The sequence below is a fragment of the Lagenorhynchus albirostris genome, chromosome 20, assembly GCF_949774975.1.
Source record: "Lagenorhynchus albirostris chromosome 20, mLagAlb1.1, whole genome shotgun sequence".
In the NCBI taxonomy this organism is placed as follows: domain Eukaryota; kingdom Metazoa; phylum Chordata; class Mammalia; order Artiodactyla; family Delphinidae; genus Lagenorhynchus; species Lagenorhynchus albirostris.
In genome coordinates this window covers 28,714,333-28,738,082 of record NC_083114.1, presented here as the reverse complement: position 1 = coordinate 28,738,082, position 23,750 = coordinate 28,714,333, and the positions used below count along the sequence as shown (strand labels likewise).

The window sequence follows — 23,750 nt, the reverse complement described above, 5'->3', positions numbered from 1 at the left end:
CGAGGCGTCAGTTTCCTCATCCGCAGAGTGGCCGCAAGAACCCCCTGGTGGTCGAGAGGCTCGTCTGAAACCCCGAGCCCAGCGCCCCGCACCCAACCCCCGGAAACCACCGGGGTACGAACGTCGCAACTCGCACGTCAGCAACCCCGGGAGCCCCGCGCGGCCCGCCCCACCTGCCCCACGTGACTTCCCGAAAAGCCCGGGGACCGCCCCTCCCGCAGATCAGTTTCGTTTCCTTGGCGGCCTCCGGGCGATAGTGCAGCAGTCGCGGCCGCGGTTCCAGCGCGTCCCGTCGGGTTCCTCCAGGAGCGCCATGGCGGAGCTGTGCCCCCTGGCCGAGGAGCTGTCGTGCTCCATCTGCCTGGAGCCCTTCAAAGGGCCGGTCACCACGCCCTGCGGCCACAACTTCTGCGGGTCGTGCCTGGACCAGACGTGGGCCGTCCAGGGCCCGCCGTACCTATGCCCGCAGTGCCGCACCGGCTTCCAGACGCGGCCACAGCTGCACAAGAACACGGTGTTGTGTGCGGTGGTGGAGCAGTTCCTGCAGGCCGAGCAGGTCCGTCCCGAGCTCCCCGACGACTGGACGCCGCCCACCCGGGCCGCCGCCCCCAACCAGGCCGACCAGGTGCCTTGCGACCACTGCCTGAAGGCGGCCGCCGTCAAGACGTGCCTGGTGTGCACGGTCTCCTTCTGCCAGGAGCACCTGCGGCCGCATCTCGACAGCCCCGCCTTCCGGGACCACCCGCTGCAGCCGCCCATCCGTGACCTGATGCGCCGCAAGTGCCCCCAGCACAACCGGCTGCGGGACTTCTTCTGCCCTGAGCACGGCGAGTGCATCTGCCACATCTGCGTGGTGGAGCACAAGACCTGCTCGCCTGCGTCCCTGAGTCAGGCCAGCACTGACCTGGAGGTAGGGGCTGGCGGATGAGGGCCCAGAGGGGCAGCCTGGGCCTGCTGGGTTGTGCGGAGGGCACCACTGTGGGCATCTTGGCCTACTTGGATCACCTGGGTGCGGGGGATGGGCCTCGCTGGGCCTGAGATCAGGGCAGGGGCATCCCCAGGGTCCAGGTAGAAAGGGGCTGGGAGAACATACAGCCCTTCTGGATCATTCCTGGTCCACCTTCTCTGCCCCCACCCCTCTCACCCATTATACGGAGGGACATTGCTTGCCTTAAGCCTAGCACTTGTCTGACATGTTTAGTACAGGGTTTTGAACATCAGATATGAGCGCTAGAGGTTACCTCTGTTCTCTCAATAAATCCGGGTAGCACCCGGGAGGTGGGTATAATTAGTTATTTACAGCTGAGGAAATGGAGGTTCAGAGAAGTTAATTTAACCTGAGCTAACCCAAGTGGCCAAGTGGGCATTGGGCCCCCAGCTGGTCTGGCTCCACATGTGCTGTTTCTCCCTATGGACCAGCCTCAAAGCCAAGTCCACAGAGTTCAGAGCATAGGACATTCCTGAGGTCATGTGAGAAAAAGCCTTTGGTGAGCCAGAGACTTCCAGCGACCAGGGAGGACAGTTACGGGTGGGAGGGTGGGCAGAGTCCCAGGAATCCCTGGACAGGATGCACAGCCAGACTCCTGCAGCGTAGCGCCCTATATACTTCCTGTGCCGCTTTAAAGCACAGGACTGGCCCTCATCAGTAAAGTGAGGAGGTGGGGCTGGGTGGATTCATTCCTAAGGGGCCTTCTGGGTCTGTGATGATTTCAGTGGTTTGGGGATCATAATTTCCCCCTGTGGACTCCAGGCAGAGGCTGAAAAGGTGTAGTCTAACTACCTTTCATTGTATCCGTCTGAGCTCCAGAGTGAAGCCTGATTTCCTTTCACTCCGGCAGTGCTGTCCGGGAGAACAAGGGCTGTCCTCGTATCATCAAAGGAGACGGGAGGCCTGTGGGAGGTTTGCAGTGGCGCCAGGGCCAGGGTGAAGGCTTTGCTCCCGTCCGGGCACGGCTCCTCCCTGGCCTGGTCTGCTTCTCCAGTCTGAGCTGGGTTTCTGTGTACTTCCTCCCTGAGTCCCAGAAGTCAGACCTCAGGCAGTGCCTGACAGTTGACTTTGGAGGTACCACCATCTCAGGCCCAGACTACCTGGGTCTCTACCTGTTGCAGGAAGGAACCTGCCTGGCCTGCGGAGGCTGGAGCCCTGCTCTGCCCCGCATCCGCTGTGGTTCAGGGCAAGTCACTGAGTTCTCTGAACCTTATCTTCATCCGTAAAATGGGATTAATAGCATTCCCTCCCCACCTCCAAGGGTGACCAGGAGGCTCCGGAGGGATGAATTGTGTGGGAAGTGCCTCGTAGGCAGGCCCCAGGGTCAGGCTGGTTGACACAGGCTCTGACCAGAGCTGGATGTTGAGATTTGGGTTTGAATTCTGGCTCTGCTTCCTAGCTAGGAACTCAAAAAAGGGGCACAATAATAGTACCTATCTCAGAAGGTTATTGGGAAGATTAAATGAGGTGTTCCGTAAATGGCGTTTTACAGTTCGCTAACGCTCCACAGACGTGCCGCTATCATTTCTGTTACTCAGAAATTCCCTGAGGAGAGTTTGCTGCATGGAGGGGGTTAGGCTGCCCAGATCTTCTTTGCCTCAGGATGCATGGCTCTGAGGACTAGGGCAGCCTGGCTCCTATCGAAAGACCCTTCTAGAAGTTCTTATCCAGGAGGCTGAAGGCAAGTAGGGACAGAAGGACCCATTTCCGCCTGGTCTGGAGCCCCAGCTCCCTCTCAGCCTCCAGGGCCTGGAGCTGGAGTCTGCGCTCAGATTATTTGTATGCCAGACACACTGGGCTTTTTAATCCTTTTAACAAGGCTTTCCTGCCATCTCTCCCCTTCCCCTCGTTGTCCTGGCTTGCTCAGTCCTTTAACCTGTCTCCTTTTCCAGCCCTGCTGCTGGCCAGTACTGGTGGCAGAGCCAGCCCAGCTTGGCCCGGTCACTGGTGTGGGGTGGACTCAGGACTCCAGTGCCTCCCACGTGGAGGACCCAGGTCCCCAGTCTGTGAAGGGATCCTCAGAACTTCGAAAGGTTCTCTACCCTCGATTAGGGGATTGTCGCTGCTGTCAAAGTCCTTGGGTGGCTTTCCTTTCGTCATCTATAGCCCTGTGGGCCCCTCTCTACCATCAGGGGACTGTTGTATGCATTTGATTAATAGTGGGTAAAATCTTTCAGAATATAGGGTTCAGGGGTGTACTACTAAGAGTGAGTCTTGGAGGTGAAACATTTGGCAGCCCCCAGGTATTCTGAGGTCTCTTCCAGCTCTGAGACCTGTGAGGCCAGATCTGCCCGGGCCTAGCCTTCTGCCTTTGGCCCACAGTTCATCTTGGCCACTGTTAGAGACCAGGTCAAAGGGCATTGTCACAGAGGTCCCATCTGAAACGCTATCAATGACTTGGGCTTTTGGGGTTGAGTTAGTGTGGCCTTGGTCTCTGCTTCTAGCCTTTCCATGTGACTCTCTCTGGGTTGTTCAAATCCAGAGTCAAGGTCAGTGGTGGAGTGGGAGAGGCAGGGAAGAGGAAGGGAGGGCCAGAGTATTGTTGAGCCAGCTAGTTAGGGGACATACATTTTTTTCTAGAATTTTCCTGTGTGCTCAGTTTGGACACAAGTCTGTAATTGTAACACCAGGATCTTGTAACACTAGTTAATGGCGATGTGACCTAGGGCAAGCCACTTAATTACTCTGTGCTTCAGTGACCTCATCTGTAAAGGGGGGATAACCCTCTACCTCCTAGTGTTGCTTTTAGCTTTACATAGTTAATACATGGAAAGCACTAGAACAATGCCTGGCTGGGAGTAAGTACATGATAAACACTAGCTCCCATTATGGTAGTGGTGGTGGTGGTTTTCCTACCCATTTCTACGCCCCAACATTTCACCTGAGTAGGGTGAAATTGGACATTGATTATGAAAATTTATGGCAATACTAAGAGGCCTTGGGTGATATTAGCTTCCACTGTGCATAACTTACCCTTGTATCTGAAGGCTAGGGGCCTAGCAATTCTGAACCACCTTAGTTCAGTTTCAGGGACTGAACTGTCGATGGCTGGTTTACTGCTGGTTCGTCCCTATTCCAAGGGTTTAGCCCTTGGAGGTCCCTGCCTGTGGACTCTGATCTTTGTCCACCTGCCTCTCCGAGGCTGACAGAGGCCCTCCCAGCTGTCTTCCGGAACTGGCAGATGGATCTGGGAGAACAACCCCCGATGCCAGGCTTATCTCTCTGGGTTTCCTTCTTCTGGATCTTAATTACATAATCCTTCCCTGCTTTCTTGGCTCCCCATTGGTTTTTAATAGATCCCCCCTCCCCCAATATTCTGTCTGCTTTTCTGGTTGTTTGCAGTGGGAGGCTTGGTTTGTACAACCCTGCCTGCCACTTTCTGAAGCAGCTGCCCCAGCTCGTTCTGTCTGTGTGAGCTTGACCACCTTGCTGTCCTCTTTGCCTCAGTTTCATCATCTATAAAATGGGTGCTAGTGAAGAAGCTCATAATCAAGCTGAAATTTACTAAGGCCATTTGTCCTGACTAAGATCCAGGCACTATGCTGAGAACTCAACTCTGCTTCGGTTAATTCTCCTACTAGCCCTGCTGGGTGGGAACAGTTGCATTGATATCTATTTCATGGCCAAAGAAACAAGTGAGAGACAGCTGGAGAGCCTGGGTAGTGAGTCTTGTCTGTCTGGCTTCAAATTCTATCCTTGTAACTTCCTTACTGTCCAGTTCCCCTGAAAGGATGAAGGGAGGCAGTACATATGAGAATGCTTCAAAAAGCTACAAGCAGGGACTTTCCTGGCTGTCCAGTGGTTAAGACTTCACCTTTCAGTACAGAGGGTGCGGGTTTGATCCCTGGTCAGGGAGCTAGGATCCCACATGCCTCGTGGCCAAAAAACCAAAACATAAAACAGAAGCAATATTGTAACAAATTCAATAAAGACTTTAAAAATGGTCCACATCAAAAAAAACAAACTTAATAAAAAAAAAAGCTACAAGCAGGTGAGACTTGGGGTGGTGGAAACACCTGGGGGATAGACTTGAGGGCAGTCGCTGGTGTTGGGTGCTGGTGGGGGGCTGGATGGGGTATTTTCTCACTCGGTTTGTTTTCTCCGCAGAACAAGTTGAGGCATAAACTGACTGTCATGTACAGTCAGATCAACGGGGCGTCAAGAGCACTGGAAGACGTGAGAGCCAGGCAGCAGGACGTGCGGGTGAGTGACAGGGCTCCCCGCCACCAGCCTGGCCCTGGAGCCTCCCTTCACCTCTGGGGAGGACAAGGCTTGTGTCAGGTTCACTCACAGTGTCAGAATTCAACTTCAGCCTTGCAGAACATGCAAAAAGCTATGTGCCCAGAGAGATCCTTCACAGACTCAAAGCCTACCTACAAGCCCAACCATTAAAAATTAGGGTCAAAATATAGTCATATAAAAAGTGGTTATGATTTATGGGGGAGAAAAACAGGAAGTAAAAGTTGCATCTATTTATTTTTAAAAACTGTATTTGTTTCTAGGGCGACTGTAACAAGTTACTGCAGACTGGGCTTACAACCACAGAAATGTGGTCTCCCACAGTTCTGGAGGCCAGACGTCCCAATTCAAAGTGTCGACAGGGCCACACTCTTTCCGAAGGTTCTGGGGAAGAATCCTTCCTCGCCTCTTCCAGCCTCTCGTGGCTCAGGCATTCCTTAGCTTGTGGCTGCATCACTCCAATCTCTGTCCCTATCTTCACACGGCCTCCTCCGTCTTCTCCTCTTTTGTCTCTAGTAAGGACACTTGCTCTTGGATTAGAGCTCACCTGGGTAATCCAGGATGATCTCATCTCAAGATTCCTACCCTAATTACATCTGCAAAGACTCATTTTCCAAGTAAGTTCCGAAACATGGACATATCTTTTGGGGGGCTGCCATTCAACCCATTACAGGAAGTATAGGAAAAAAGACTGGAAGGAAATATAATAAAGGAATAGTAGTGCAAATGTTGGAGTGGTAGAATTAGGGATATTTTTTTCCCTCTAGTTTTTTTTACAGTTTTTATAAGGTTACAATGCTTTTACATTGCAAGAAGATTTGATGTTTAAGCATCCTGGTCTGGAGCTGCAGCATTCAGTTTTATTGCCACAGCTGTGGCTTAATTAGATGAAATCTGGGTTAGAATACTAGCCTGTGTTGGCAGATCTCTGAGCCTTAGTTTTGAAGCAATCACAACTTCTTTCCAGAGGTGAGTTATGAGGCTTAAATGAAAGGATGCACATGAAAATACCTGTATCAGTGGGGGGGGCAGGCTAAACTGCTGTAACAGAGATACCCCTCAAAATCAGAGGTTTAAAGAAGATAGCCGTTTATTTTACTCCCTGTGACAGTTCAGGTGAGGAACCCAGGCTAGTGGGATGGCTCTGCTCCATGTGATCCTTCAGAGTTCAGGATCTTTCCTTTTTACTGCCCTTCCTCATCTCTGTGGTTGCAGCTGGGTCACCATTACATCTTTGCTCTAGCCTGTGAGAAGGGGGAAGGAGAGTGTTGCCATTATCACTTTTGCTCCTGTTGTGAGCAGCTTAGTCACATGACCAAGCCCAGCTGCAGGGGATGCTGGGAAATGTAGTCTGCGGCTGGGCTGCCACGTGCCGGTCTAAACTCCAGGGGTGTTCTCTTATTGACGGGAGCAGAAGGAGGATGAATACTCAGGGACATTGGTAGTCACATTGGAGGTGGCAGGGTAAAGTGTTGGTTAAAGAAAGAATTGAATTCCCGGGACTTCCCTGGTGGTCCAGTGGTTAAGACTCTGTGCTTCCACTGCAGGGGGCACGGGTTCAATCCCCGGTCGGGGAACTAAGATGCCATATGCCGCGCAGTGTGGCCAAAAAAGAAAGAAAAAGAAATAATTGAGTTCCAATCTTCCTGTCCCTCTTATGTGTGTTTCTGTCACGTTTGATTCTGAGCTATTGAGGTTTCCCAACATGTAAAGCGAAACTGCAGCTTCTAGAGCAGTGCTGTCCGCTAGAAATATAAAGTGAGCCTTATACTGTATATAACTCTAATTTGAATAACACATGAAATTGATTTTAATAATATATTTTATTTAACTCAGTATATCCAAAGTATTATTTTAATCAGTATAAAGTATTAATGAGATATTTCAAATTCCTTTTATTTTACACTTGTAGCACATCTTAACTTGGACTAGCCATAGTTCAAGTGCTCTGTAGCTACATGTAGCAAGTAGCTATGGTATTAGAAAGCGCAGTTCTAGAGGAAATTTTCTAGAGCAGCCTCATACCCTTTAAAAAATTACTCATGAACTGCTTTCCAGCTTAAGAAATAAAATATCGCCATGGAAGATGAAGCCCCTGCTTTGCTTCTCCCTTTTTATATCCCCTTTCCTCTCTTCCAGAAGTAACCACTATCCTGAATTTATCCATTCCCATGTGTTTCTTTATACTTGTAATATGTATGTAATGTATTCCTTTGGCAATAAATACTACCATTCTGTTTGTTTCTAACCTTTATGTAAGGAGCATCATACTGTATGTCTTCTTCTACAAGTTGTTTTTCCCTTATTACTGTTTAATATTCCATCCTGTGAATAATTTTCCGTCTTCTATTGATAGACATTCAGGTTGTTTCCAGGGTTTTGCTAATTCAAACAGTGCTGCTTAGAGCATTCTTGTGTGTCTCTTGGACAGGTTCTGAGATTTTTTTCTTTATTTATTTACTTGGTTGCATGGGGTCTTAGTGGCTGCAGGTGGGCTCCTTAGTTGCGGCTCCAGGACTCCTTAGTTGTGGCTCGCCAGCTCCTTAGTTGCGGTACGTGGGCTCCTTACTTACGGTTCTCGGGCTTCTTAGTGGTGGCATGAGAACTCTTAGTTCCAGCATGCATGTGGGATCTAGTTCCCTGACCAGGGATTGAACGCAGGCCCCCTGCATTGGGGGCACGGGGTCTTATCCACTGCGCCACCAGGGAAGTCCCCAGATTTTTCTGGTGCACCTTCAGATACACCAGATCTTGCTCTCCAAAGTGGTTGCATCCCTTTGTATTCCCAGGAAGTATAGGTAAGAGCTCCTGGCGCTCCGTGTCTCAGGCTTAGCTTTTTTGGCAGTCTGATGGATGCCCTCTTGTTTTGGCTTCTCAGGAGGTTGCACACAGGAAGATGGACCAGCTTAGACAAGAATACATGGAAATGAAGGCTCTCATTGATGCCTCAGAGGCCAACTCCACACGAAAGATAAAGGAAGAGGAGAAGAGGGTCAACAGCAAGTTCGACAACATTTATCAGATCCTCGTCAAGAAGAAGAGTGAGATCCAGACCCTGAAGGAAGAGATTGAACTTGCCCTGACTAAGGGGGACGAGTATGAGTTTCTGGAGGTGGGTCAAGATGAGGGCGTTGAGTACTCTTTCTGCCTAGCGTCATGATGTTGACTGTGGGTGCGTTGGGGCCCTCGAGGAGCTGAGGCTGTATGAGGTCATGGGAAGCATCCCTGAGACACATGCTGTGTTAGTTTTCTACATTTCATGACAACTTACCACAAACTGAGTGGCTTAGAAGAACATCTGTCTGTTATCTCACACTTTCTGTGGCTCAGGGCATGGCTGAGGTCTCACCAGGCTACATTCCTTTTGGAGCTCAAGGTTGTCTTCCAAGCTCACATTCTTGTTGGCAGAATTCAGTCCCCTGTAATGCAGGACGGGGGTCCCCATGTCCTTGCTGGCTGTCAGCAGGGGCCGTCCGCAGTTCCTAGAGGCTGCTGTGATTCCTCGCCGTGTGGCCCTCTTTCGAGTTGGCAGCCGGCTTCTTCAAAACCGGCAGAGAATTTCTCCCTCCCCGAAAGCCCAGTTCCTTTTTTAAGGACTTTTACCTGATTAAGTGAGGCCCACCTGGGAGAATCATCTTTTTGATTAACTCAAAACCAACAGATTCGGGATCTTAATTACATCTCAGTATTCCTTCAGTTTTCCCATGTAATGTAACCTAACCATGGAGTAATATCCTTTCATACTCAGTGTCATGCTCATACTCAGGAGGAGAGGATGTATAGGATGTGTGCCCGGGGCAGGCAGGAGTCTTGGGGGCCATCTTAGCATGCTGCCTACTGCATAGGCCTCCACCGCTTGCCTCCATCCTGCCTCTGCACGGCCCCTGGAAGTGTCTCTCTAAAGCACAGGCACCACCCCCCGCCCTTTCTGATTTCACATTCCCACAGGACCTTGGTGACCAGCCTGCCTTTGCCAGCCACCCCCTGCCCATGCCCTGTGCTCTAACCACAGCAGAGCACTCCTCAGATGCACTGGGCATAGGGAGGGAATGCCGTGGCTGGCTCTGCCTAGTAAACCCTGTCCTTTGTCCTCAGATCCTGTTATTCTGCCATTGCTGGCGATCCGGAGCATGTTACCTGCCTCTGCTCTTGCCCTCGACAACGTTGTTTTAGATGTGCTTGTTTTCATGTCTGTTTAAAAGGCTGTCAGGGGACCTGCCTGGTGGTCCAGTGGTTAAGACTCCGTGCTCCCAACGCAGGGGGTGTGGGTTCAATCCCTGGTCAGGGAACTAAGATCCCACATGGCGCACAGTGTGGCCAAAAAAAAAGAAAAAAGAAAAATGCTGTCAGCTCTTTTCGGGCGGGGCCCTTCACCCTTCTGGCATGTCCAGTGCACGGCAGAGTGTCTGGCACGCGGCAGATGTTCTGGGGTGGCCCGTTGATTGGGTGACGTGCTGCTTTGACACGTCCAAGGCCCAGATTCCATGTTCAGGTCCTGAGGAGGGACAGGAGTGCCTGGCAGCCTTCTCTTCTCTGTTCAGGGTCTTCTAGCCACACCTAGGCTGGATGGCATTAAGTTTCATCTCACGTGCTCTTTCCCGTTTGCTGGCCTAGCCGCCTTGAGCTCCCACAGAAGGATTCCGAGTCCACATCTGGTCCTCTGGTTGCTGTATGACGTGATTTGGTCCCCAGGTCTGGAACCTTCTGTAAGATCCTGCTTTTTCGTTGGATATGTGGCTGAATCCTGCAGCCTTCCAGGCATTCCTGTCTGTTTTCAGGACATGTGTACAGAGCTGGTCCTTGCGGGACGGAGATGGTGATGAGTCTCCTGTACTTCTTCAGCCGCAGCTGGAGGGGTGGAAAGAGCATTGTCCGTGGGGGTCAGGAGATCTGGGTCCCAGCTTTGTCCCTGCCACGAATTGGCAGAGGTCCTGGCAAGACACTTGTCATTTTTGACTTCAGTTTTCCCGTTTGTAAGGTGAGGGACCTCTGAGGGCCCTTCCAGCTCCAGATCGCTGTGTCTTGAAGTGGCACTTTAACCCCCAGTGACCTCTGGCTCTAATTTGAGAGGCTGATTAGACTTAGTGCCCATGGGCACAGGGAAGCTCCTTCTGGGGTTCATGAGGCCTGAGCCCAGGCCCTGGCTTCACCAGAGCTGCCTGAACTAACCCCCTGGCTTGTTGCAGAAAGCAGCAAAACTGCAAGGAATCACAACGAAGCCAGTCTATGTCCCCAAGGTGGAGCTGAATCACGAGCTGATAAAGGGTGTCTGTCAGGGCACCTCTGAGCTCAAAAATGAGCTGAAGCAGTACCTCAAACAGCTCCAGGACAAGAAGCCTGAGGAGCTCATCATCCCAGGTAACTATTAGCAACCTCCTATGCTTTCCACTGGGACCCCTGAAATGGGATGTGTCCCCTCAGTGTTTTGGGGTGGGAGAGAAATCTTGAACTGGAGCATTGGGGCTTGAGTTTCGGGGGTTATAAAACATTTGCCCTCCATCTAGGAGGTAGTGGGGAGTTTTTGCCTCTTCCTGAGATTGTAGCTGTCCTTCCTAAAATATTTTTGGGGGCTGGATGTTATGAAGGGTCTTTCTAGATAGGCTTTTTTTTGTGAGTCTGAGGTTGGCTCAGATGGGTTGAATGGATTCTGGGTTGTCAGTGTTATTTGGTAGGGAAGTGGCTAGTTTGGGGGTCAGAGAAACATGGAACTCCTCCTTGATACCCCCTGCCCTTCCACTTATATCCAACCCATTGTCAGATTTTGCTTCTTAAATATCTCGTGCTTTAGTCAGCTGATTTCACTGCCAGCCACCAGTCACCTGCTGTCCATTGCAATCACCCGTGGCAGCTTCCTAATGAATCCCTCTGCATCCACTCCTGTTGCAGCTGGAGAGAGCTTTTCAGGATGCAAATCTGATTTCTTGGCACCTTCTCCCCTGCCTCCTGTTCAGAGACTTTCCATTGCTTTTAGATTGCAGACCAGACTCTTGACCCTGGCTGTCAACCCCTGCCTGGTCAGGCCCCGTCTGTCTCTTTAGCCCTGAAGTTACCCCCTCCTCCCATACATCCCTCTACACTCTACAATTCTTCAAATATGTTAAGCTTAAAAAAAAAAAAATGTTAAGCTTCCTGCCACAGGGCCTTTGTACATGCTCCCCCACTGCCTAGAGGGCTCAGACTCCAACATCTTCACCAGGTGACTCCTGTCACCCTTCAGAGGTCAGTTGAAACATTCCATTTCTCAGCAAACCTCCCCTGTTGCCACTCCTCCTCCTCAGACCAGGTTGCCGGGTCCTTATCATCCCTTGGGGCCCTTAGCGCATCTGTCATTTTACTCTTCCTTGCCATTCACCAGACTGTGATCAGTGAGGGCAGGGGCTGGGTCTGTTTTCATCCAGCACTCTCCCCAGCGCCTGGCACAGAGGGGAAAGCCACTGATGGATTAGCCCTGCATACTTGTTTTCCTGCTGTGTCAGTGGTCACTGGTCTGGGGACGGAGGGGTGAGAGGAACCAGAGGGAAAGGAGCTCCCACGACGTGCCAGACATCTTGATCTCACCACCACGAGCGAGGAGAGTCATCCCCGTCATACGTCGGGCGAAACCAAAGCTCACAGACGGTTCAGAGGTCATGGAGCTGGGTGCTGGTGGAGGAAAGGCTCCACCCTGGCTGCATTTTAAGGCAGAGGAAAGAGGGAACACACCGAATTTGTCTTTCAGTTATCTTGTTTCTAGTGCTTGTAAATGATCGGATGGGGAAGGTCAGCGGAAATCAACTTTGTAAGCCCTCTTCCCGCCTGCCGCCTGCGGGCCTGGCTCCTAGGCTTGGTTCGGAAGAGCCGCATAGACTACCCTCTTCTTCTTTGGCACAGGGGGCCCTGGAGGACATGACCTGCCGCACATGCCGAAACCCCCACGGCCTATGAAGAAGATCCCGAGTAAGTAAATAACCCCACCTCTGTCCCTGGGGCAGCAGTGACTGTGGCAGGCGGTGCTCGGGCTGAGGCACTGGCAGGCGTCACGGCTCCTTTCAGTGGGCCACAGCCCATCCCAGGCTCCGCGGGGCCTGGGCGCACCTGGAGGCAAGTGCTGCCTGACCCCACTGAGGGGAGGTGGCAGGACTGTTACAGGAGCCCTGCTGGGGCATGCGGGAGGACCGGCCATCAGCACTGGATATTCTGACTGCATGGAACAGCAAGATGACCGAAGCTGGCTTGTCTTGAGAAATACTTACGATGCCCGAGTTCTGGCATTTGGGGTGACCCCCTGAGCAGAGGCTGAGCCTCACCGTAGCCCAGTGCCGTTCAGCCTCGGGTTGGGATGTGTTTCTGCCATCACAGAGCTCTTCAACCTTTTTTCCCTGTTGCCCTCCTTTGCTCTTACCTCTCAGGCCCTTTTAGAAATTATTTTCCTAATCACCCCCATCCATGAAATTTTAATACCGCACATACGATATATCTGTTTATATACTGTGCTTTTATACATAAAAAGAACAAGTTTTTTCCATCCTTCTCTCCCGCTCACCTCCTAAGAATCAATTTTTGCTCCCCCTTGGGGGCGAAATCACCCTGTTGAGATGGGGCTGGGGTGAAGAATGGTCCTCAGTTTCCTCATCTGTCAAATTTGGACCATAATGATGTCCACCTCGTGGGATTATTGTGTGAGGTTCACATGGGACACTGATGGTGAAAGCTCTCTAAAGGACGGGCATATGTCACCGAACTGTTGGCCAAAAAGTCAGTGAGGACGGAGGAGGGCTGCCCCCCATTGGGTGGTTGGGATGGGAGAGCTCCGGGCTGGTTTTTATTGTTGTTTGCTTGGTGTTAGTGTTTGTCTTTGGCAGACAAATGTGTGGTACCAGTTCCTGAGTGGAATGGGGTCGGGGACTGGGATGCCTGGGACAGGTGAGGAGGGAGCCATCAGCGGAGCCTGAAAACGTGGAAGGGCACCGTGTGTGAAGAGGGAGGTACTGTAAACCTGTGGCCTTCTCAAGGCACAGCTCCTGAAAGCCTCCTTCCCGCTGCCCCACTTCATAAGCCCCGCTCTTCACGTGAGTGAGCTGTGGGGGGCTGAGGCGGGGAAACAGGCAAGGAAGGGGTAGGCTCATCACTGTGGGTGAGGCTTCTAAGAATCGTGATGACTGGGGAGGGGGCCCTTTGCCTGAGGCCAAGGTCATAGCCCGGGGTCCTGCCAAGATGCTGGTCCAGTGGCAGTGGGCAGGAGAGGAGCAGGGGGGAGATGGGAAGAGTGAGAACGACTCCCGAGAAATACGGCTCTGAAGCGGGAGGAACGGGGAGCCAGTGGGGCATGTGGGACCAGGGAGGGTCTGGTGGGGAGAGAGCAGGGCTGGTCTGGAATGTATAGGATCCTGCAGGCAGGCAGGGATGAGATCCAGAACCCCCCTTGTCATTTCAGTGGTGGGGAAGGTGGCAGAAAGGGAACCTGAAATCTTCTAGCCTGCTCAAACTTGAGCCCTCATCGCAATCCCAGGGGCTTGTAAGAGACAGACTTCTGAGCCCCACCCCCAGACTCTCAGTTTCAGCTGGTCTGGGTGGGTCTGAGAATTTGCATCCCTACAGCTTCCCAGGTGATGCTGATGCTACTGGTTTGGGGACCACGCTTTGCGGACGGGTGTTTTAGCTAAACTCAGTTCCCACAGGCACACACTCGTGATACTTTCTAAAGACTGCCGTGATACTTGGCAAGCACATTTTTTTGGCTGGCTCCCTATGTGGGTCTTTTTTTGTGTTTGTTTTTGCATTTTTTCTTCTGTGGAGATACAATTTAATACTACAGTAAAATGCCCAGATCTTAAAAGTACAGTTAGATTAATTTTGACAAATGCACACATCTGTGTTACCATTACCCAGATCAGGATAAAAATTTCCATTATTCCAGGAAATTCGTTCCTGCTGCTTATTAGTGAGCCCCCTCCCTACCAAAACCATGATTCAGGCTTCTATCACCGTAGATTGATTTGCCTGTTGACCCCTTATATTTTTCGAGTTTGAAACATCCTAGCTTTATTTGCGTGGGTCACATTAGTGCATTGATTGCTATTATGGTGTTTTGAAAGGGTCATTGTGTTTAAAATATGTTAATTCTGAAAATTTTCTTTTTCAGAAGAAGAAAAGAAACCCAAGAAACCTGGTAAGTTACGCATTTCTGCATCTCTTTGTTTCTTGAGTGCCTGAGTGTAGAACTGAATGCCAGCAGGGAAGGCTGAGCCATGGGGTTTGGGGGTCTGGGCTCTGTGACTGTGTCCCGTGCTGGCAGCCAGGCCTGGGCCTGGAGGCGGCAAGTGTAAATGCATAAGACCAATAGGATGAGTGTTGCCCTGTCTGGACTCATTTGTGTCGCCGTGGCTGTCCAGGTGTGTGTTTGTGGAAGCAGCTCTTGAGAATCAGCATGGCAGGGAGTATAGGCCATCAGGTCACCCTGTCACGTCCCCAACTCATGCGTCTCCTCCCTCAGCCCCAATCCTTGTCTCAGCCAGCAAGCTTCCCACCTTCGGAGCCCCAGAACATTTAGTGGATCTCAAACAAACTGGCCAGGAGGGTGAGTTCTGGTGGGCCAGGGGCAGTGGGCTGCCCACTCTGAGTTTGTTCCGAAAACATCTCTCTCTTCTTCTTCCAGCTGAGGCCAAAGTCCCCGCCAGACCGTTGACCCCAGTGACTCTCAAGGCCAAGGTGCTGGAGACCTTCCTAGCCAAGTCCAGGCCTGAGCTCCTGGAGTGTGAGTAGCTGCTGGCTTGCTTACCCTTGCCTCTGTCTAGCTTGGTCAGCCTCTCCCCTAGAGGACCCACTGTGCTCTACTCTGTCACATCCTTACTTGCTCCCCTCTGGCTTCCAGCCCGGAAGTGGTGGGAGTTCCTTCCTCCAGGCCAGCCTAGGGGCCACCCGCCCGTAGCTTCACCCACAGAGCATCCTCCACTTGTGCTCACTTCCACGCAGTGGCCATAACCTCTCTCTGCAAAGTGCGCTCTGGCCCTCCTTTCCCCACAGCCACAGCAGGCTTGGTGGGGAGCAGTGGATGGCTGGTTCTCGGGCCGGCGCCTCCCCCCACCGCCCCCCATTTGTGGGGCCCCCTGTGCTCTGTGATACAGCCGTGTAAGCAGAGGAAGCGAGTTCTAGGGACTTAGGATCTTAGAGGACATTTTCCCAGGCCATTCATTTTGCCCTGGGGGAAAACCGTAGCAAAGTATCCTTCCCTGAGCCCCCGAGCCAGGGAGTGGCAGATAACCCCAGTCCTGAATTCCCAAGCTAGGGATTGTCTTCTCTGCCTGCTGTCTCCCACTGGTCCAGGGTTCCCTGTGAGCAGAGGGGCAGAGATGGGTGTGTCCTGGGGAGGAGGTGGAGGGTGGGGACAGCACTCATCTCTGCTCAGTCTTCGGACTTGCCAGAACTGGCTGGAAGTGTGGCAGGAAAGGCGGGGAGGCCATGCTCGTGTCCCAACCAAGGAGTATATTCAGGTCATGGGTGTGCTTCCAGACCTTGACTGGTTCCCCATTGCAACCAATTCAAGTCTAGACCGCTTAGCTCTCTACTTGTGGCCCCATGTGTCCCTCTCCTCCTGCTGTGGCCTCTGTGCTCCCAGCTGCCCAGCCTTCCCTGGTCCCAGCACCTGTCCACCGTCCTCGTGACTCCACGTTTGCCTTCACTGTCCCCTCTGCCGAGCATAGCCGTTCTCCCTCCTCTGCTCTCCTCTGTTTAATTCTCTTCCTCTTCCTGTCGCCAGCTCCAATTCTAGCCCACCTGTGAAGTGTTCCCCTGTGCTCTCCCCACCCTTTAGCCGTTGCCCCGTGGCTGTGTCCCTCCAGCAGTGTGCCTGCCCTTTAGCAGAGTGCAGGGCCCGTAGTGTTGTCATTACTGACGGGCTTGCCTTGTTTGTGGGAGTGTGAGCTCCACAAGGCCAGGCACCGTGTCTGGTTCATGGTTGTACATCCTGCATGGAATCTGGCATAAGCCAGGGGCTCAATAAATGGTCTTAGATGGAGGAATAGACAGAGAGATGGGTGACTAATAGATGCACAGATGGCTGGATTGATGGATAGAGAGATGGACAAATGTCCGCCTGGCTAGATAGAATGGATGGATGAAACAAATGAATAAATATGACCAGTTAGGAAAAGGATTGAAAGTGAGAGCACTTTGGGCTCCTTGTAACTGACTCCTTGGTGCTCCCTTAGATACTGTTAAAGTCGTCCTGGACTACAACACTGCCCACAACAAGGTGACTCTGTCCGAGGACTACACCGTAGCTTCTGTGGCTGACGTACCCCAAAACTACCGATCACATCCCCAGAGGTTCACATGCTGCTCTCAGGTGTTGGGCCTGCACTGCTACAAGAAAGGGATCCACTACTGGGAGGTGGAGCTGCAGAAGAACAACTTCTGTGGGGTGGGCGTCTGCTATGGCAGCATGGAACGGCAGGGCCACGAGAGCCGGCTTGGCCGCAACAGTGCCTCTTGGTGCGTGGAGTGGTTCAATACCAAGATTTCTGCCTGGCACAACAACGTGGCGAAAACCCTGCCCTCCACAAAGGCCTCGCGAGTGGGCGTGCTTCTCAACTGCGACCATGGCTTTGTCATCTTCTTCGCCGTGGCTGACAGGGTCCACTTGTTGTATAAGTACAAGGTGGACTTCACTGAAGCTCTGTACCCGGCCTTCTGGCTGTTCACCCCAGGCGCCACGCTCTCCGTCTGCTCCTCCAAGTAGGCGGGCTCTGGACGCTTGGCCTGACTGCCTGTGCAGTGCCCGGGACTCTAGTGAAAATGCTGTATGTAGGTGGAGCTCTCAGGGAGGTTCCTGAGAGTCCCCAAGGGCTGAAAGGATGGGAGGGGAGCTGGTGAGGGTGGGAGGATAGGGAGATGGGCTAAGAGGATGGGTTTGGCCAGGGAAAGGGATGGGGTGATTGCGTTATGGGTGAGGAAGCCTTTCTGCCTTCTGCTGCCCATCAGGCAGGATGACCCCCCCCCCCTTGTTCTGGTAGATCTCCAGGCTGCCCGGTGGCCGGGTGCGGCTTTGCGGAGTGAAGTCCTTAGTGCCCCTCTGCTCTTGGACATAATCTATAGCCACTGTGGGTTCTTCCTTAGGCCTCTGGTGTCTGCCTCTCTGCTCTCTGGGGTAGCCTTCAAATCTTGGAGTTTTGATGATTCTCTACAGAGCTACTTAACTCTATAGATTTTTTAAAACATTCCAAAGTCATTGAATTTCATTATTACTCACCCTCCACTACCTACACGTGGGAGTTGGGGTGAATGCTCAGACCTCTGGTTATTTTCTGTGCTTGAGGGAAGCTGTGCACAGCAGGTCTCCACCCAGACCAGAGTTTCCCAAAGAAGTATGTCCTTTTCCTCCACTGTTTCCCTTTCTGTCTTGGACCTCAACACCCCATCCATGGTTTTAAAATGTTGAGTCCAACAGGACCCTTTTCAGTCTAAGATTTCAAACCATAATCTGAATCAGCCTGTTTTGGATTTGTGATTCAGGGTCAAGGTGACCCAGGTCCCATGTGGCTAGAAGCCCCTCCCACTCTCATGTATTATGAAAGGCATCTCAGCAGAGATGCCTTGGTTACAACTACAGAGCCTTCTTCCCGTAGCCCAGGCTTTGGGGCAAGGCTCTTCACCAGGCAAGAGGGACCCTGACTGTGTTCGCAGTTGGAGGTTTTCTTCTGAGTGGAGCCTCTTGCCTTCTTACTGATCACCCTCCTCAGTGACAGCCTCTGTTCCCCAGGATTGTGAGATCCTGCACTGGCTGGTGGAGATACCACCGTGGCCAGCACAGTTGAACGTTCAGCTAAGCCCGCTGTCAGGCAGACAGGCCAGGTGTGGCTACCTCAGGGACCATACTAGGTCACCTGCTGGGCTGACTACCTATGGCCAGAAGGGCCTTCTAGCAGATCCATGGGAAACAGCAACATTCCCGTTCAACCCAGCACTGGTCCTTGTGTGAGTTCGAGGCCTGTCACCAGCCCTAGCCCTTTCTACTTTCCTCCTCGTTTGAGCCAATTCCAGATGTAGGAATTGACCAGGCAAAGGGTCAGGAAGACTTAAGGACCAGGGAGGAAAGAAGCTGCCAGGCTTAAGCACAAGGAGCTATTTTTCCTGCAGTGTTTCTGTGCAGTGAAAATAACCCCAGTCCACTCAGGGCGGGAGGGAATGGATTGCTGGAATTTCCCAAGCTCCTTATATCCTGATATTGTCAGGATGTAAGTTCTGATCCCCAAAGTGAGAGAAATGGAACCTCTTGTGGTGAAATGTGTCCTGCTCTGGGCTTTGCCAAGAGGAGAGCTGAGGTCAGGCTCCTTGTGGTATGAAAAGGATAATAATACCACTGGAGACGGGGACCCCAGGCCTGTCCATATGGATGTTTGACAAGTTAGTGCTTTTGGAGGCTTGTGCTGGGCCCCCAGGGCACTCTAGCCAGGCCCAGAGCACTTGATATTTCTGACAGATGTGTTCATCTGTGTCACCTCCCAACAAGAACTTCCACTTCCTTGGGAGAGAAATCATCTTTGTAGGGAAGATCCCCCTGCGATAGCTGAAATGTGGTTTTTAAAAGTTTTCTTTCTTTGCTCCTGGGAAGAAAAGTTCTTTGTTGATTCTTCTCTGCTTTTGGAGATGGTCCAAAGCATCTTCATCGACCTCCTGAAACAAACGCCTTGTTTGAAGCCGGTTTGTACTCGGGAAACAGCTGGGTTTAGAGGGGAATGCCGAAGATTAAACCACGGGTCCTGCTTGGGCTCTTCTGCAGAAATGAGGGCAGCCAAGGGGGCTGTTCCCTGATGATCTGTCATCCAGCTCAGGAAAGGGAAGCATGAGCCCCTGTGTTGATGAGAGGCAAGCGGGTAACCCAAGGTGAGCCCTGTGTGGGTTCTTTGCGTGAACTGAGGGGCATTCCGAACCATTCTGTTTCCAGTGGTGAGACTCTACGTCCCCTCCCTTGACTTGCGGGGCCGGTGCCCGACACTAGCGTCCTAGAGTTGGGGGAAATTTTGTGTTCATCTGACTTCCCGTTTTGCAAAGTAAGTCAGATGGGGAGGTATCGGATGACTCCACTCACCGCTCTTGACATCCCATTATGGAAGAGGTGCCTTCTTAGATGCCCCTGGTACCCTGGGGGAAGGGTCAGAACTTCCCAGATACACAGACATAAAAACACTCTCCCAACCTAGGTATCAGGGGCTGTCTCAGTCACTCTGGTGTGATAAACGAAAGGTCAGGGTCAAGTGTTTGTTATTATTCAAGGGCTGATTGATTGGTTCTCCTGTTATAATTACTCTGAAATGGGTCTGTGATCTATACATAATACTGATACATTATTTCTTACCTTATTCTGCTCCACTGTATTGATTTTAAATAATTAGGAGTATTTAAGCTTATATTCTTGAGCTTATATTTTTAAGAGTTGATTCTTTCAGAGATAATAAGGGCTGTAGACACAGGTCTTCTGAAACCCACGAGAAATACCAGAGCCAAGGCCCGCTGACATGCCTTAGAAGCTTTGAATGCAATAAAGCCGTGCGTGGTATTGTTTCACACATTGCAGTGTGTGTAGAAAGTGTTACTTATCTGTCATGCTGGAGTCAGCAAATGAGGTGTCCAAGGGCCTCTGGCTGCCCCCCACCCAGATGCCTGGGGGCTGAGATTTCAGCAGAACTATAGCCCCTTTGAGGCTGCCATGGGTGTGGCAGCCACTCAGGAAGCTTTCGATGCAGAAATCTCAGCCAGATAAGATGTCCTTCTGGGCTTTGCCTCAGGATGGGGGTGGGGAGGAAGGGGAGGGGTATGAGTGAAAAGGTAAATGGGGTAATCAGGGAAACAGTGACGGAAGTGGGAGGGTTCACTGTATTATGCCTTCTATTGTTATCTCTGTTTGAAAATTTCTATAATAAAAAGTTGAAAAAATGAAACAAAAACCAGCCAGCAGTGGGCCCTGTTCACGGATTTTATCCTTGTTTGAAGAGAGGTAGGAGTTGTGCTTGGTGTGGATTTGAGGTTGTTGAATAATAATTTGACTGGCTGTTGTCTCTTGTTCCTGCTGGGGAGATACTAAATCCTTGGAATTTCCCCAGTAATAGGAGCGTCCTTATTATTCATGAGCCCCTTGGATCACACCTGAATTTATGCTAAGAAGTGAGATGACCCAGGATCGGGGCTGGTCGGCAGAGAGACCAGGCGTGAGATGAGAGGGTTGGTCTCCCTGAGCCAGCCTCACCCCCAGGAGGGGAGAGGGGCTGGAAATCGAGTTGAAATATGTGGTCAGTGATTCAATCAGTCGTGCCTGATAAAAGCTGGGCACCCCGAAGATCTGAAACAGGAGGGAAGGGGGCAGGGCACAACCTTTGAAAGAATGACATAGCCCGAGGACATGACATAAACTGATTAGAAGCAAATGAGTCCAAGCTGGAGGACAAGTCAACTTCCACTAGACATTGTGCCTCAGTATACACTCTTCTTCTTTTTAAATGTATTTATTTTATTTATTTCTATTTTTGGCTGCGTTGGGTCTTTGTTGCTGCGCGCGGGCTTTCTCTAGTTGCGGCGAGCAGGGGCTACTCTTCGTTGCGGTGCGTGGGCTTCTCATTATGGTGGCTTCTCTTGTTGTGTAGCATGGGCTCTAGGTGCACGGGCTTCAATAGTTGTGGCACGTGGGCTCAGTAGCTGTGGCTCGTGGGCTCTAGAGCTCAGGCTCAGTAGTTGTGGCGCACGGGCTTAGTTGCTGCGTGGCATGTGGGATCTTCCTGGACCAGGGCTCGAACCCATGTCCCCTGCATTGGCAGGCGGATTCTTAACCACTGCGCCACCAGGGAAGCCCAGTATACGCTCTTTGTAACACATCAGCAAGCTAAATGACACAGCCACAGGCGCCATGACGGTTCCAAGGCCCACCATAAGGATCAAAAAGTGGGCGGTGGCCCAATTCCTGGAAATCCCCACCCCTTCCTGAAATAGCTGGAATACTCCTCCCACTCATTAGCCTATGAAATCACCCACCTCTATAAAAACTGAGAACCTCATACCCTGGGGCTGCTCTCAGCTTCTGAGATGGCCCACACTCTGTCTGTGTAGTGTGTTTCTTTCTAAATAAATCCACTTCTTACCTATCACTTTGTCTCTCACTGAATTCTTTCTGCCATGAGACATCAAGAACCTGAGCTTCATTAAGTCCTGAAACCAGGTGTGTGATCTCAGTTGGAAGACGGTGGGTTTTGCCCGGGTTTGAGTCCCGGCATGTGGGTTCAAGTCCCAATCTGAGGTGCATGGTTTCAGCTCCACTGAACACCCCGATTCCACAGGGAGAGGGACAGGAGCTCTGGGTTGGTGTCCCTTCTGGACCTCATTCCATATGTCTCTTCATTTGGGCAGTCTTGATCTGTATCCTTTACAATGAAACTGTAATCATAAGTATAGTGATTTCCTGAGCTCTGTGAATTCGAGTAACACTTACACTGAAGCTGAGGGAGGTCATGTGCTATAGACCGGAGGTTGATGCTGCCGCCCAATTCATATGTTGAAACCTCACCCCCAGTGTGGTGGTATTGGAGGTGATTAGAGGGTGGCGCCCTCATGAAAGGGGTTAGTGCCCTTATACGTGAGACCCCAGAGAGCTCCCTCACCCCTTCTGTCATGTGAGGACGCAGCAAGAAGACAGCTGTCTCTCAACAAGGAAGCAGTTCCTTACCAGACACTGAACCTGCCAGCGCCTGCTTCTTGGACTTCAGCCTTCAGAGCTGTGAGAAATAAGTGTTTTTGTTTAAGGCACCCAGTTTATGGCATTTTTGTTATAGCAGACCAGACTAAGCCTTCTGGATGTGTGTGTAGCCAGTTGGTCAGAAGTGTGGGTGGCCTGGGGACCCCCTGAAGTGTGGCTGGGGTCTGAAGTGAGGGCAGTCTTGCTGGGACTGTGTCCTTTGGCCTGTGGAGCCTGACTCTGACTCCAGGGGTTATCAGCAGAATTGTACTGCAGGATGCCAGCTGGTGTCAGAGAGAGATGGCAGGACTTGCAAACTTTGAATAAGCCCTTGACCAACTTGTCAGAAGAAACTACACTGTTCTTTCTTTCTTTTTAAACATTTCTTATAGCAGGTTTATTTGCAAAAACTGGAAACAACCCAAGTGTCCATAAACAGGGTGAACAGATAAATTTTGCTGTAGCCATACAGTGGAAAACTGCTCAGCGTATAAGGAAGGAACTATTGATGCACGTGAAAACATAGATCAATCTCAAAATAATTATGCTGACTGAAAAAAGCCAGACGTGAAAGAGTATATAGTGTATGATTGCATTTATGTAAAACTCTAGAAAATGCAAACTCTCTATAGTGACAGAAAGCAGTTTAGGTATTGCCCTGGAAGGGGGGTGGGCAGGAGAGGCTGCAGGGAGGGATTATAATGAGGCATGAGGAAACTTAGGGGAAGATGGTTATGTTCACTATCTTGATTAAGGTGATAGTTTCATGGGTATTTGCGTATGTCGAAACTTAAATTGTACAACTTAAATATATGCAGCTTACTGTGTCAATTATACCTCAATAAAGCTTTTTTTAATTTTAATTTTTTAATTGAAGTATAATCGTTAGCTCTAGGTGCACAATATAGTGATTCAATATTTCTATACATGACAAGATGATCACCACGTTTAGTTACCATCTGTCACCATCAGTCTCCCTCACCTCTTTCATTCATCCCCACAACCCCCTCCCCTCTAGCAACCCCCTCCCCTCTAGCAACAACCTGTTTTGTTCTCTGTATCTATGAGTCTGTTTCTGTTTAAAACACATTGTTCTATATATGCAATCTAAAAAAAAAAAAAGGTTCTGGTGAACCTAGGGGTTGGACAGGAATAAAGATGCAGATGTAGAGAATGAACTTGATATGGGGAGGGGGAAGGGTAAGCTGGGACGAAGTAAGAGAGTAGCATGGACATATATCCACTACCAAATGTAAAATAGATAGCTAGTGGGAAGCTGCTGCATCGCACAGGGAGATCAGCTCGGTGCTTTGTGACCATCTAGAGGGGTGGGATAGGGAGGGTGGGAGGGAGGGAGATGCAAGAGGGAGGGGATATGGAGATATATGTATGCATATAGCTGATTCACTTTGTTGTACAGCAGCAACTAACACACCATTGTAAAGCAGTTATACTCCAATAAAGATGTTAGAAATATATATATAAAATAAAATAATAAAATAAAACAAAACACATTGTTCGTTCTTTTTTTTCGTTTTGGCCGCGCCTCTCGGCTTGTGGGATTTTACCTCCCCAACCAGGGGTTGAACCCGGGCCTTTGGCAGTGAGAGCAGCGAGTCCTAACCACTGGACCACCAGGGAATTCCCTAAGACACACTGCTCTTAAAGGAGCTTCGAAAGTTTCTTCTTTCCGATGCCAAGTCGCCAGGGCTTAAAGTCTTGGGTTTTGCTCTCTCACCCCCACTCCTCTTGCAGCTTTTTCTTCCTCACTGTCACTGTGCCCACAAAAATACTCAGGATGTCAGTTACAGAAGTGTCCTCCCATTC

At 50.9% G+C, this 23,750-nt stretch overlaps 1 protein-coding gene across 4 annotated transcripts; it reads left to right on the top strand.

The window, feature by feature from the left end:
* Positions 1-248: 248 nt before the first annotated feature.
* On the top strand, positions 249-22,786 carry TRIM25 (tripartite motif containing 25). Of its 4 annotated transcripts, XM_060132949.1 has the most exons (9): positions 249-910; positions 5,096-5,191; positions 8,106-8,339; positions 10,414-10,585; positions 12,098-12,163; positions 14,349-14,375; positions 14,700-14,783; positions 14,862-14,960; positions 16,414-22,786. In XM_060132949.1, the coding sequence occupies exons 1-9, from the start codon at positions 314-316 to the stop codon at positions 16,941-16,943; spliced, it is 1,905 nt and encodes a 634-aa protein (XP_059988932.1). In that variant the 5' UTR covers positions 249-313; the 3' UTR covers positions 16,944-22,786. The 4 variants fall into 4 exon arrangements, with proteins under 4 accessions (XP_059988932.1, XP_059988933.1, XP_059988931.1 ...); XM_060132950.1 differs by lacking the exon at positions 14,700-14,783; XM_060132948.1 differs by having other exon boundaries at positions 14,700-14,960.
* The last annotated feature ends 964 nt before the right edge of the window (positions 22,787-23,750 follow it).

What these genes read in the sequence shown, in the direction of transcription:
- TRIM25 (XM_060132948.1), top strand. Translation starts at nt 314, where the DNA reads ATGGCGGAGCTGTGCCCCCTGGCCGAGGAGCTGTCGTGCTCCATCTGC. An exon ending in AGGCCAGCACTGACCTGGAG is followed by an intron (nt 911 to 5,095) that starts GTAGGGGCTGGC and finishes TTTTCTCCGCAG; the next exon opens with AACAAGTTGAGGCATAAACT. An exon ending in AAAGAAACCCAAGAAACCTG is followed by an intron (nt 14,376 to 14,699) that starts GTAAGTTACGCA and finishes CTCCTCCCTCAG; the next exon opens with CCCCAATCCTTGTCTCAGCC.